General features: G+C 45.0%; 1 protein-coding gene across 2 annotated transcripts in view; it reads right to left on the reverse strand.

Moving 5' to 3' along the window:
* The window catches only part of VPS13C (vacuolar protein sorting 13 homolog C), a 2,773,485-nt gene that overhangs the window by 1,984,585 nt on the left and 774,648 nt on the right, over positions 1–14,252 (reverse strand). For both annotated transcript variants that reach the window (XM_078680824.1, XM_078680823.1), the window contains exon 25: positions 472–629. In XM_078680824.1, coding sequence (XP_078536950.1) covers positions 472–629 — 158 coding nt within the window. The remainder of the gene's footprint in view (positions 1–471; positions 630–14,252) is intronic.

Raw genomic sequence — 14,252 nt, forward strand, 5'->3', positions numbered from 1 at the left:
ACACACACACACACACACACACACACACACACACACACACACACACACACACACACACACACACACACACACACACACACACACACACACACACACACACACACACACACACACACACACACACACACACACACACACACACACACACACACACACACACACACACACACACACACACACACACACACACACACACACACACACACACACACACACACACACACACACACACACACACACACACACACACACACACACACACACACACACACACACACACACACACACACACACACACACACACACACACACACACACACACACACACAACTGAGTGGAGCTACTTGTTCTAAAGCAGGTCTGGTAGAACCACTTTCGTCGGCCCTCAAATGGTATCTTTACAATCTCTAACTTTCCACTAACACCTCCAGAACTTAACTGATTCACTTGCTCCAAGAATAAACAAAATACCTCTTTGACTTCAAACTTAAGATGAAGGTCTGTAAGGTTGTCCATCTGGGCTTCACTTTCTTTCTTCGTTTCAGGTGGTTCTCTTATCTTTTCAGCCAGCTCTGCTTTAACAGTTGGTGCAGATCCTTCACAAGCCTCATAATATTCCTCTTCAGATTCTGAAAACCAAAAGGGCGTGGAATTAAATTGAATTACATGTTGTTATTTAAAAGATGTACTTAAAGTGTCACAATCATAGATCTCAGCAAATAAGGCTCATATTTGTACAGTCTGAACTGGCTGAGACAAATAATTCAACTAGAGTATTATTTATGTGGGTAACATCAGAATCTGACCCTTGGCTGCCTTAAAATAAGATAAACAGACTTTCTTGTTTTCAGGTTCGAAATTCTAGTTAATTCACGTTGGGTTTTCATCAGTGTTTTAAAAAAAATCGTTTTTCACAAATTACTCTTTCTAGCTTTGTAAAGAAATGAAGGGTATGGTGTTTTACCTCTTTCACTCCTATTGTCAATTCTTCCTCTCATCTTTCCTGCTACTATTTGCCTATTCTCTGCATGTTTTCCTTGGGTTTGCTCTTACAAGTAGCTTTTAAATATTTCCCTCACGTCTCGAACTGGCTCATTTCCCATTACTCAAACTCCTCTTTGAAGCAGCCCTTCCCCACCCTATGTGAACGACGTGCATGGTTGGACATATGGTTGCATCTCAGTAAAATTAGATTGCAGCAGATCAAAAGTTAACGATGAGCAACTAACACTCCTTCCTGCTGCCCAATTCTTTCAATAAATGAAGATGTTCAACTGAATTCAAATGTTCTACCTAGGATATGAGATGTGTATTGTGGGCTGAACAGTGCTGTGTCGTTGCAAGACAATGTCAAACTGTTCTTTGTCTTGGGATACCAAGAAATGACTGCACTAATGCATTTGATATTTCACTCTGATATGGGATTATGCCGGCTGTACATAGTCGCACAGAAAAAGTCTGTTAAGGAATTATTATGCATACTGTTATATATAGGATCTCTGTTATATATAGGATCTTTAGTGAACATTATGTTTCTGTATAAAGATGCTACCGAGGTAGGAATCTTTTATTTGACCAAGAGGATGCTTTGGGTATTTTGCCTGTGCAATGTACACCACCAGGAAGTTTATTTTACATTGCTGTGCCATATCTATGGCATTTTGTGCTGATTTGAAATCTAAGGTGAGGCCCACTAAGGAATGCTTTTACCAAGAATGAGGGCCTTTGTTTATCTGAAAGCAGTGTGGGGACGGTGCTCCTACCGGGAATTTGTTTACGTTGCCCGAGGCATTTTATCTCTGTGTAGAGGCATCAGTTCTACTGCATTTTAAGTTTAGGTGGTAGGAACAAGCAGAGCTAAATATGTTTAATCAGAAACCGGAACCGTGGTTTGTTCAGATGATTTTCACGTGCCGGGTCTTGTTTTGGCACCATAAATTCAAAGCCTTGTTTTGACATTGAGCCCAGTAGCAATTAAAGTTGAACTTGGTGATCTTGGGATTGTATCAGGAACAAGGCATACTTTTGTTCGCAGGCTCAGAACAAATTCATGATTCTGTTTTTGCTCAAAATGTGGTGTCTGTAGCACATCCTGAGAGAGAAGTAGCTGCCTCTTCTTGCTTCTGAGCTGCACTATCTACAGATCATAACTAATTTGTAGATGTTTACAATTGTTTAAATAAGAGGTAAGCAGGTATAGACACGCTCATAGTACAGAAGCAGTGCGGGTCTCTATTTTGATAAGCCTTGGCTAGTCCGCAAGATGTGCACATTAGTGCTTAGATCTTATAGGACTTTATATGCTCTCCCGAATACCGTTGATCATGCCATTTGTATGGACTGTATCGAGATGGTAGAAGGTTCATTGCTCAGTTGGTTCAAATCTTTTCTATCACATTGAAACTAAGCAGTGATCCTTGGTTCGTATTCTTCCCAAAGGACCACCATTCAGTCTGAAGTTCCTCAAGGTTCCTCCTTGTCAACTCGTTGTTTTAACATCTAAGTGACACTCTTAGTGACCTAGCAGAGGTGGAGAGCAAAGCTCACATATATGCGGATTACACCAAGATCATGCTCCGTAAGGGCAATGATTTCATATCCAGCTCCCAGTTATCATTCCTACAGAATATGCATTTTATCTGGAATTGGATGAGTAGTTACAAGCTAAAGCTTAATGCTAAGACAGTGATTTTCATCTTAAATAGCTATTCGGACCTTTGGTTAGATGCCAACTGGCATTCAAAATTCGGCTTACCTGTTAAGTCTATGATATTGGTCAAAAGTCCGTCTGTGAAAACAGACTCCTATCTCACTCTGACAAATCAGGTATCTTTCACAGTCTCGGCTTACAGTCACAAAATAAGATCCTCAAGCAACTCTTCCCATATCTCATTTTTGAGGGTGGACATTTGTCAGTTACTGCCTTAATAATCTTACATTTGGACTAAGCAACTTATTTGTACCTGCAATTACACATTACCCTGGATAACAAACTCTAGGCCAAACAAAATTCTGCGGCTCGTCCAGTTATTGCGATTTGAAAGACTGCGCATGCCAGGTGTACCCTGAAAAATCTACATTGGCTGTCAATCAAAGAATGAATTTGTTTAAAATTAAAATGTTGGGTTCACAAGGTTCCTCATGGGCAATAATTTCAGTAAGAAAGATAAATAAATAAAAATTAAAATAAATATTGCCAAAAGGGAGGGCTTCGATGTACATTTGGTCATTTTCGAAAGGTCCCTATAAGCTGTAAGCACAGAGTAGTAGTTCACATCTTTTCATTTTGTGTCACAAAAATGTGGAGTTCTCTACCTTCTCAGCTATGCTCACAGGAGTGCCTGATGACATTTAGGTGCAGTTTTAAATCATGCCTCTTTTTCCCCTAGAGCTCTATTTGCCGCTCACCTTAGTCGACGTTTGTAGGGACCTATGGTTATAATGTGCATCAGAGCACCAAAAAGTGTAAAAAAACAAAAAAAAGTCTTCAGAAAGATCTAATTTTTGAAAACGAACCCATCACATTTAGTCTGGTTTTACCCTGGAGTATAACAAAGGAATCTCCTTTTCGCAAAAGGTGGAAAAGTTTGGAAAACTCGACTTGTATCCAAATGCTGCATCATTTGATCCTTCAATCATGGCTACTACAATTTTGGTTGAAACAAAGAATGACTCATCGTCTGACACCACACATTTCACTCCCGAAGGTTGCCACATGCTACCTTTTACTGATATTTTCCCTCAATTTAGCAACCCTAATTATTTAAATTGTCAAACAATGTTAAAGATTGTTTGACAAAAGGTTGATTGCTTCAAAAAAATATCCATCTGGTTCAGTTCCTACTACAAAGCAATGAAGCTTCTGATCCATCACAAGCTCTAGTTCATTTTTATTCTTCTTCAGTGATTTGACTGATTTGGAATATTGCTCAACTGCTTCATAGAAACGAGGATCCATGTAACACCATGGTTCTCAAAGGTAGGCAAGAATTAATTGTACTCTGTCAGCCTAGTGTTTCAAATTTAATGGTCATCAACCAAAGCTTAATGGTGAATATTTTTGTAGTTTTACGCTTAACCAGAGAAGAGAGATCATTTAGAAATAAACCATTGGTTGTATTGAGCTTCAAATTCAAATGTGAAAGTTATTCATTCCTAAAACACAATGGAGTCTGGAAGTTTTTGTAAGGGCGTGGTGTAAAGACGTGAGCTGCTGAGGTCAGAGTAAGTAGAAGCCAGGTTCGAGTCTAGGGGTCAGCATCAACATGCCTTCAATTCAGTGCCTTGAGATCCTCACAAGTGATTTGACGCACTTCACAAATCCTGGATTTTATTTTACTGATGCTCATAATTCTAGTTTTGTTGGAGTCATAAATATTATGTTTGCATTACATCTGCTTAACTAGAGATTTTTATATCCCTAATTAACTAACTAAATTAATGACTAGAGGAGATCCCTTGTTTAGTGTGAGCCATTTTAATTATCTGGGGATTACCTTTAGCAGTGTACGGTCATGGCCCTAGAGGGTTAGAATGTACTATTTCATCTAAAAAATTTAGTACCAATGATGCTTGCTACGAGGTTTGCACATTTCTAAAAGCAGTGGTGAGATCCAAGATAATGATGGAGGGTTAGATGTTATCCTTGGAGGTATATATGGGCACATGGATTGATGCAATAGGCCATGGAGGGAGGTATGATTGGGGGTAAAATATGTGTGAGGGTTGTGTCTTTTTCCGTATTGGTTAAACTTTTCTATGTATTATATGTTTTTTATTGATGTTTTATCGATGTACATATTTGAATAAAGCAAAGATGATAATGAAGATGATATACCCAATTATACGTCGTTTTCCAGCTAAGCTGTGCCTTCTACAAAAGGTCATGATGGAGAGGGCCTTAGCATTTTAATATATTCTAATTGTAATTGGTCTTGCCTAAATTCTCATTAATTTATACCTATGAGCTTGTGACCTAGGCTTCGTATGCATTGTACTTTGTATGATTAATGTGATATTAATATGTAGCATGTGCTTGGCTCCTTCTTCTCACACATATAGTTGCACAGATAGACACATTAAGAATAGCTTATAGAAATTGAGTAATGATCACCCAAATGCCATGCTTTTTGCAGAAGGGGTTTTTAGGTTTCGTAACCTGGCGAGGGGCGAAGCCACTCCCAGATCGAAATCTGTTGTTTCTAATAGTGAGGTTAGGACAGCCTCTGTTTCCAATTGGCTAGCTCCATAAATGGAGGCTAGCCATTGGGAGGCAGAGGCTGTCAATCGCGTTTTCTCTCGAAAACGCGATTCGGGGGCGTTTCTGGTGCTTTTTTTAAGCCCCGCCCCTTTGTCCCGGGCCGCGCTGCCATTGGCTGCCGGACCGGGACACCCCCGTGACGTCATTCCCGGGCCGCGCTGTGATTGGCTGCCGGCCCGGGACACCCCCGTGACGTCAGCCAATCACAGCGCGGCCCGGGACCTGACTTGTTTTCCCTTGTTCTGTGTATTCGGCTGTTCTACATGTTTGGTTCAATAACCGTTGCATTGAGTCTGATTTTATTTCCCACAGTGGTGATTTGCAGCTGCAGCAGCCCGCACCGCCGCGTGAGTAATCGGAGCAGAGAAAGTATTGCCGGGGTATAATTGGTCTTACAGAGCTCTCAAGCATTAATTCCTAGAAATGCTTGGTGCAAGTGGATTCCCGGCTGTCCAGCCAGCGCCTATCAATCGTGCCCTGTGTTTATTAGGCCTTCCGTCCACATTGATCGATCCCGGAGACGGGCCAGACTTTTGTTCCCTAGCGCTTCCCGCACCAGGCAGCGAGGCCCCTACACCACCACCACCGGAGGACTGGGCGTCTGGGGGGTGGAGCGTCTCGGTTCCGGGGCCGCGGCACATGTCGCCGCCTCGCCCCCAGGGATCGTGCGCTTCGTACCTGGGGGGCCGTAGAGTGTTCTCCCGCATCGCCCCTCCGGTCTCTGTACCGCCTTAGCTCCGGTGCTCGCGGCGAACTGCGGGCGGCGGCTACTGCCGGTGCCCTTGTGCAGCAGCAGCTCCTCTACCGCCGGGAGACAGGGCTGGCGGGGAGAGGCTGTGGCGGCAATCACCCCCCCCTCTAGCGGCACCATCCCCGCCAGCAGCACACTCACAACGCATACCGCCTGCACTCAGCCCATGTGGCGATCACACGAAGCACCCTCTCAGCCGCGCTCACCGGTTTAAATCCCATACACGCCCTTCAGAGTAGAAGACCTGTTAAGCCACAGGCCTGAGCGTGAACTGTAATTAGAAAATGCAATTAAAATATAATTTAACATTTTGTTGTGGAGTTTTTTTATTCATTGATTTTTGTAGGTGGGCAATATCAGTTTATAGAGTCCTGGGGAAACTTGATACCAGGTTGCACGTAGTAAATGGCTCCATGTCAGTCTCATGTACGCTGGATCGTACTGCTGTACTTTTCCCTTAAACGTGGATTTTGTGTGTACGTTTAGTGGTGCGGTTTCAAAAACTTTATTCACTTTGAAAGCTTGTGATATGTAGATTTCTTTTTCGTATCTGTTTTGCTTCCAGTGGTTGACGGGAACTAACCACGTATTTTTTCTTCCATTTAACCGTTCTCTGGTTTCGTTATGTTGTTCCGGAAATTAAAAGTGCATTTTGCCTACTAAATGCTCTGACTTTAAGCGTGTCTTAACAACAAGGTCAGCCTTTTGGAAAGGAGAAAGGGCTTCTGTCACAAAACAGATGAGCTGGAACGGCAAAGACCTTTAGGAGACTACTCATAGTGAGAGCTTATAGGAGTTGTTTATGTTCTATTATTAGTCGATCGGTATGGATGCATAAGGATGGAGTACCAGAAGACCTGTTGTATTGGGGTACCATTTCATTTACATTATGTTTTACATTTTTGGAAGGAATTTTTTTTCAGTTTGTGGAAATATAAAAGACACATTTCTTGTTTTAAATAAACACTTCGTATATTTTACAAATATGTCCGTTACCTCAAGTGGCAGGCCTTGTTACTAGGAATAGGTAGGTTTAGGTTGGAGGGAATTCTTTTTTGGAGAGGTGTGATTGTGGGACCTGTAATTCCCCTGTGCCCTCAATGATTTTGTGATTAGAGTCTGGTTGTTTATGTATTGTCTGCTCGTGGAATAATATCGGTATTGTCACAAAGTATGTACTGAATAGCAGTTTCTTTGTCAATTTATTGGGCAATTTTGGATATTTTCGGACACTATGTCATGTCCCATATTTTGGGAGCTAATCTTGAGTAAACTTGCCCAATATTTTGTGTGTTTGAACTTGAGGATTTCAAGTGTGAGGTTTACAATACTAGCTTGGTATATGGCTCTGTTTTTTTGCCAGCTTGTCTAAGAGTGCTGCTGCTTTAAATCAGCAGTCAGCCGCCCATGGATTTATTTTATTTTATACGTTTTATATATAGCTAGCTACATAGGTGCATAACATAGCATGACAGAGGGATCAGACACCTTAAAGGCCATCGTCATGCGCGCCTTGAATGGAAATGGTGGGCAATTACGTCATTTCTCTGTTAATCGTACGCAGTGGCGGGAGGGGGCGGAACTTCGTGCCAGGCATCAGGTGTTTTGGGGGCAGTGGCCTCCCCCTTGCCCCCTTCTACCTGCGGCCGCAGCTCTACTACGTCTACGCCACTGATTATACTCGCTGCTTGAGCCTGGCACTGACAGCCTGCTTACAACATACGATGGCAAGAAGAAGGCCTTGTCTGCTTGAAAAAGGTAAGGCTACTAACGGCTGCAGAGTTTTTTTTTTTTGGTTTGCAACTTCTGCAATTTTTTGCAATTTAACAAAGGTCGCGAAATTCTTTTCAGTTTCCTGCTTGTGCATAGAAATTCTCCACAAAAGATAAACTTGCAGAAACAGTTTCTAAAAACATTTTCGAGTCTGTAGTTGAAAGCTTTGCAGCAGGGTGAGCTTTCAAAGAAATGTCCGACACACATTTTACAGCTTTGCTGTGTCTGATTAGAGCGGCCATGTTTTTTGAAATGCCGAAAAACAATTAGTGGAAAAGGCCTATTGAAAAACTTTGCAACCTTCAAGGAGGGAGAAAATAAAAATGAACTACACAAAACTTTGCTGGCGGAAAGACACCTCCTTGGGAAATGTGTGTGTGTGGCTCTGTGTGTGTGTGTGTGTGTGTGTGTGTGTGTGCAAATGCAATAGGTCTCGCATTTGCGAGAGATTAAGCTATTGGCATTGTAAATGACAATGCCATTTATTTATCTGTTTTCAAATCCAACACATTAATAAACAAGCATTTACAATGCAACGGTTTCGCCTTTGGAAAAGTTAGAGCTATTGGCAATGTAAAGGACAATGCCATTTATTTATCTGTTTTCAAAACCAACACATAAATACAAATGTTGTCATTTACAATGCCAATAGCTCAAACTTTTCCAAAGGCGAAACCGTTGCATTGTAAATGCTTGTTAATTCTGGGATTAAAAACTGTTGTGAGAAACTGGGTTGTTGGTTGACTGAGGGGGGAGCTCTGGTCAAACAACAGACACGACAGTCACAATCCCTGGCTGGGTGAGCCACAAAAAGTCACTACATTACCCTGTTCTAAACCCGGGGTTGCTTGGCAGAAAAAGCAGTCAGGCTCATCTTAGAGGCAATGAGTGTAGTATTTATGCAGCACACACTCAGTAATAAAGTGAAGGCACAACAAAAGAAAAATGCCAAGCTAATTTAGAAACATAGAGTAGATTATAATAAATTATTTGATACCTGGATGACAAAATCCAATCAGTAGAACCAAAAATTAAATATTTTTAAAGTTTTAAGAGAAATGTAGTGCCTAAAGGGGGGCGCTAGAGGGCGCACTACAGAATGGCCGCCTGAGAGGGAGGCTCCTGTAGCCTGGACAATAATCCAGCATTTATCCTTGGACACCGGCAACCGAATCGGCTGAAACTTTGGGAGATAGTAGATGACGGCTATCCCCGCCCTCGGTTAAATTTCTGTGGGAATTGACCGGCGTGTTCTTCTGCGGTGGAGCCCTGAACTGTGCCCGGGTCCGGAACTGGAGGACAGAGGCAGAGCACTGTCGGGTACTCTGTTCAGGAAACATCGCGGCTGCACACGTGGAGTGCAGGCCGCACGCCCTAAATACGGAAGGAAGGACACTGCGGAGACCGGACTTCACAAGCAGTGAGGCGGCATTGGGGATCGGACCTGCTTGCAGCGATACTCGCCAAAAAAGGACGACACGGTAGGCGCTGAGCGAAGGGGGTCTCAACGGGCCTGAGAAATATCGGGAACAGACTAGCGCTTGTGACCGCGCTTAACTCCCGGCACTGCGGCACCCTTGGCCTCGGCTGCGGCACCTGACGACTGCCCGTGCCCTGGGAGTAAAATCTGCTGCCAAATCCTGCTGGGGGTGTCACGATAATGGAAGGAGGACTGTGATGACATTGTGTAATAGTAGCGGTGCACAACTGGGCCGACTGAATGGGCAGTGCATGACGGATGCAGGACGATTGACGGATGGACACCTGAGAGGCTGCTCTGGACTGACTCACCCCCTACCGACAACAGTGGCTGGTGGTATCTGGTGAGGCGGGGCCCCAGCTTGGAGTGCTCCGACGCAGCGAGTGGATAGTCGCAATTTATTATCCCTAATGTGTTAGATGGCAGAGTGGGCCCGTGCATGTTAAATGATAGCTGCTGTTTTGTGCCAACATAGCCTCACTGAACTGCTTGGACTGCGACACACGCGTAGAGTGCCATTGCGCCCATAAAGTTGGTCAGGGAGGCGACGAGAGGCTACAGTATACCACCGCGAATTGGGACTCCTGCTGATTTCGAAACTGGGTTCCCACGGATGTGGCAGGGCACGGTGCAGTAGCAAAGACATATACCTAGGTCTGCACCGGGAGTGCCTACATGCTGGATGGTCGTGATGACGGCGTGAGCACAGTTCCACGCAAATAGGTGAATAGCTTGTGGCGCCCTGCGCAAGTCCGACCTGGGATTATGTTTTTTGCGATAGGATCCCTACAGAAGGGTGATGAGACGGCTTGATTTTGCACAATCAGATTAATTGGAAGACCTTTGACGAGGCGGATATCAGAAGTAGAACAGGAGGTGACGGAATTTGGTGGTGCTCGTAGTTTCGCAGTGATCGGGCGACCGGATTCTCGAAAACCCGAAAATAACATTTGATGCTGCAAAAAAATGCCCGAACTCCAACCAGGAAAACCCCCCGCTGCGTGGAGCTGAGCAGTCAACGGGCGAATCATCCTCAGCTGATATGAATAATCAACAACTTTTGCAAGAAATTAGGCAAGGATTCGCCACTGTGGTAGACAAGGTGGACAGAATGTCATCCAGAATGGACGCCATTGTACATAAAATGGACCAGCATGAAGAGCGTATTGCGGAAACGGAACGTCGCATATCCGATAATGACGATATCACGGCGGGACACACCACACAACTGGCTAGAATGGAGAATCTACTGCGGGTCATTGCGGCAAAGAATGAGGATTTGGAGGCCCGCAGTAGACGAAATAATATACGCATTACGGATGTGCCGGAGTCCACTAATACTGGGAGGCCCGTACTAAACAAACCCTGAATTATGATGGAGTGGCGTTTTCCATTTATCCGGACTTCACCCCGATGGTCCAAGAAGAGAGGCGCAAATTTATTGCGGTAAAGAAGAAACTTAGAGCTGCACAGATAGATTATGCATTGTTATACCCGGCCTGGCTCAGAGTGACCCATCAAGGGAAGCAACGTTTCTTTGCTAACCCGCAACAGGCAGAGGATTATCTGAGATCGCTGAAGTTGGATCAGCATGGACCGTCGGGTCGTGGACAGGCGGGACGGGCGCGTACGCCAGAACTGGACGAGGAATCCTGAGGACCCACTTTGTGAAGAAGGAATGACTCTCTCGTTGCCAAGTGTTGCTTACTGGACTTGATTAAACTGTGACGCCGAGGGCTGGGAACATTTGATGACAATTCAGCCAAAGGTTCCGGTGGTAATGTATTCCAGGCCCCACTTCCCCTCCCTGACATAGCCCAGAGGTATTCTAGTTCATAGGGCTGGGGGAGGGGGTAGTGGCAGTGTAGCCCTTTAGACTTGTCCCCCGACGGGTGTTCCCCCGGGTTACGTATTATGGACTGGATGATTAAAATGTTGGGTATGGAAATGCAGGGAGGGGGGGGGGGGGGGGAGAGGCAAACCTTTCTGGCAAGTTGGAGTTGCTTCAGTGGGTGGGGGGTGGGAGGGAGAGGAAGAGACTACGGGGATACGTTTGCTCAATGTTTTGTGGGAATTGTTTTTTGATGGAAGGGAATGAGATGAGAACGCAGGTCGAAAATGCCCAGGGACATTATGGCACTTGTTCGATAATGGGCGAGACTGAGTTGAGACTGGGTGGGGAGGAGACAATGGCAGAGGGGGGGATTATCTGACATGATTGGGGTATGTCAGTGGGAGGGGGGGGCTGAGCGGGGTTTGTAATGTTATGGTACGAATTCATGCAAAAGTACATATCTCTAGATGAGTGAAAGCCTGTGGAGGCGGAAACATGATTGACCTCCTGCTGTGGATAGGATATTACATGTCGTCCAGCAAAGAAGCATAGCACTGAGGTGGGGAAAATATCGATAATGTCCTGGAATGTACGAGGGTTGAATGACGCTAGGAAGGGCAGAAATGTGTTGGCATACTTAGATAGACACCATGTGCACATAGCTCTGTTGCAAGGGACACATATCCATCCAAGATCATGTCATACATTTGCGAGTAAATGGGCGTCAATTAGGAAGTTCTCTTCATACTCTTCATATGCAAGGGGGACAGCGATATTGATAAATAAAAAGGTGCAGTTTCAAGCGCTTGGTGACATGCTGGACCCGGACGGCCGATATGTATTGCTATGGGGCAGGCTTGGCACGGACACTATTACGATTGTAAATTGCTATGCCCCGAATGTGGACACACCTGAGTTTTTTACGACACTATGGGGGAAGGTGGTCAATATCGGATCCATGCACATTATATGGGGGGGGGGGCGATTTCAACATAGCGCTGGTACCGGGTATGGACAGATCTGATGGTAGTCCACAATATAACAGGCAGACCAGGAACGCGATGAGAGGCATTATAGAGGAGGGTGGACTGATAGACAGTTGGCGTTTTACACATCCCCTACGGACAGAAGGTACACACTTCACGACACATGCTAACACATGGGCTCGGCTGGATTACTGTTTCATATCCAGAGGATTGAGTGTGGATTTAGGGACGGTCGTTCATCTGTCCAGAACATATTCAGATCACTGCCCAGTGTTGGTGCAACTGGGCATACCTGGCTATGGTATACGACGAGCGCCATGGCGTCTCCTGCCTACGGCATTGCTTGATACAGTCTTTAAGACTGAACTGGGTGAAGAGATTGCAGCGTTTTTCCCCCGGAATAAAGGCTCCGTAGCTAGTGTAGAGACAGTATGCGAGGCGTTTAAGGTCACGGTCAGAGGTTACTGTATATCCAAGAGTTTTGGGGTGCTTAGAGACATTCAGGGTACTATAAAGAAGCTGGAGCAGGATTTGAAAGGATTGGAAGCACAGATGGCGCTAGGGGCTGATGCCAGAATACATAAGGAATTTAGTGACAAGCTGACTAAATATGAGGAAGAGGCAGCCAGGGAGGCAAAATTCAGAGGTAAGCACTGGACTGCGAGACACTATTGCGAAGGGGAGAGACTGGGCAAAGCGCTAGCAGCACTCACAAGGCACCCAAGGTTTGGAACACACATATTGGAGGTCAACACGTCAGAGGGCGGGATAGGTCAAGATACTAAGGGAATTCAGGACATATTCGTCACACACTATGAGCGGCTGTACACCACACAACAAACAGGAGACTTGCGAAATGGCGACTTCCTAGACGATATTGCAATTTGCTGGCTAAGCGACTTACATAGAAATTTCCTTAGTGCTCCACTAGAGTTATAAGAGATAAGAGACGCGATAATGTCGCTAAACAATGGGAAAGCGACTGGGATCGACGGCCTACCTGCCGAATTTTATAAATGCTACATAGACATTATGGCCCCTGTGCTGAAGGAAGTATTTAAGGAATCGCTGGAAATCGGAATACTGCCTTGCTCAATGCGTGAGGTTGTGATTATGTCCCTTCTGAAGCCTGGAAAGGATCCCGCGGAATGTAACTCATACCGACCACTGTCGCTCATTAATTGCGATGCAAAAATCCTGGCTAAAGTGCTTGCGACTAGGCTGTCTCTCATTATGACGCGAATAGTGTTGCCGGATCAGGCCGGATTTGTATCTGGTAGATCCACCAGTCACAACCTACGCACCCTCTTCTCCCTCATTCCAACTATTGCTCCAAATTTCCCGGTCGCTGCCATCTTTCTTGACGCTACGAAAGCGTTTGATTCTGTTGAATGGAACTACCTTTTTACTATTTTACATAGAATGGGATTCCCCAAATTGTTTGTGGAGTGGGTACAGCTGCTATATACTAGACCCACGGCAAGAGTGAGTATTAATGGTGAATTGTCCACACAAGTGTCAATCACTAGAGGTACTCGGCAAGGGTGCCCTTTATCCCCACTGCTTTTCGCTATCGCGATCGAACCGTTAGCTTGCCGCATTCGGCAATTGCATAAAGAAAGTGTGTTCAAGTGCTTCCAACGACAGATAGGGGTCTCCCTGTATGCGGATGATCTGACTTTATACGTCACGCACCCTCAAACCAATCTGAATCCTATATTGCGGGAATTCCTGGTCTTCGGACGCCTATCGGGAATCCAAATAAATTGGGAAAAGTCGCAATTCTTTCCGCTTACCCCTGCGGTCACACGTTTCCCCTTGGATTACCCGCTAGAATGGTGTAGCTCTGAGCTCCACTACCTGGGCATCATGGTGTCCTTGGAGAAGGACGAGACGATTAGATCGAATTACGGTACGGCTATTACCAAACTTGCGGAGAATGTTACCCGATGGATGTTGTTGCCACTGTCTATGGCGGGCTGAGCATCCCTCATCAAAATGGTGATACTGCCGAGGTTCTTGTATCTTTTCCAAAATATCCCATACTATCCAGGCGCATATTTCTTTAAAACGCTGAGGGCAGAGCTTCTTCGCCTGTTTTGGGGAGGTAAGCAACCACGGTTGAAATGGTCCATTATTACTCAGCCGTATGCCAAAGAGGGCTTTGA

The sequence above is a fragment of the Lissotriton helveticus genome, chromosome 3_1 (assembly GCF_964261635.1).
Source record: "Lissotriton helveticus chromosome 3_1, aLisHel1.1, whole genome shotgun sequence".
Taxonomy (NCBI): domain Eukaryota; kingdom Metazoa; phylum Chordata; class Amphibia; order Caudata; family Salamandridae; genus Lissotriton; species Lissotriton helveticus.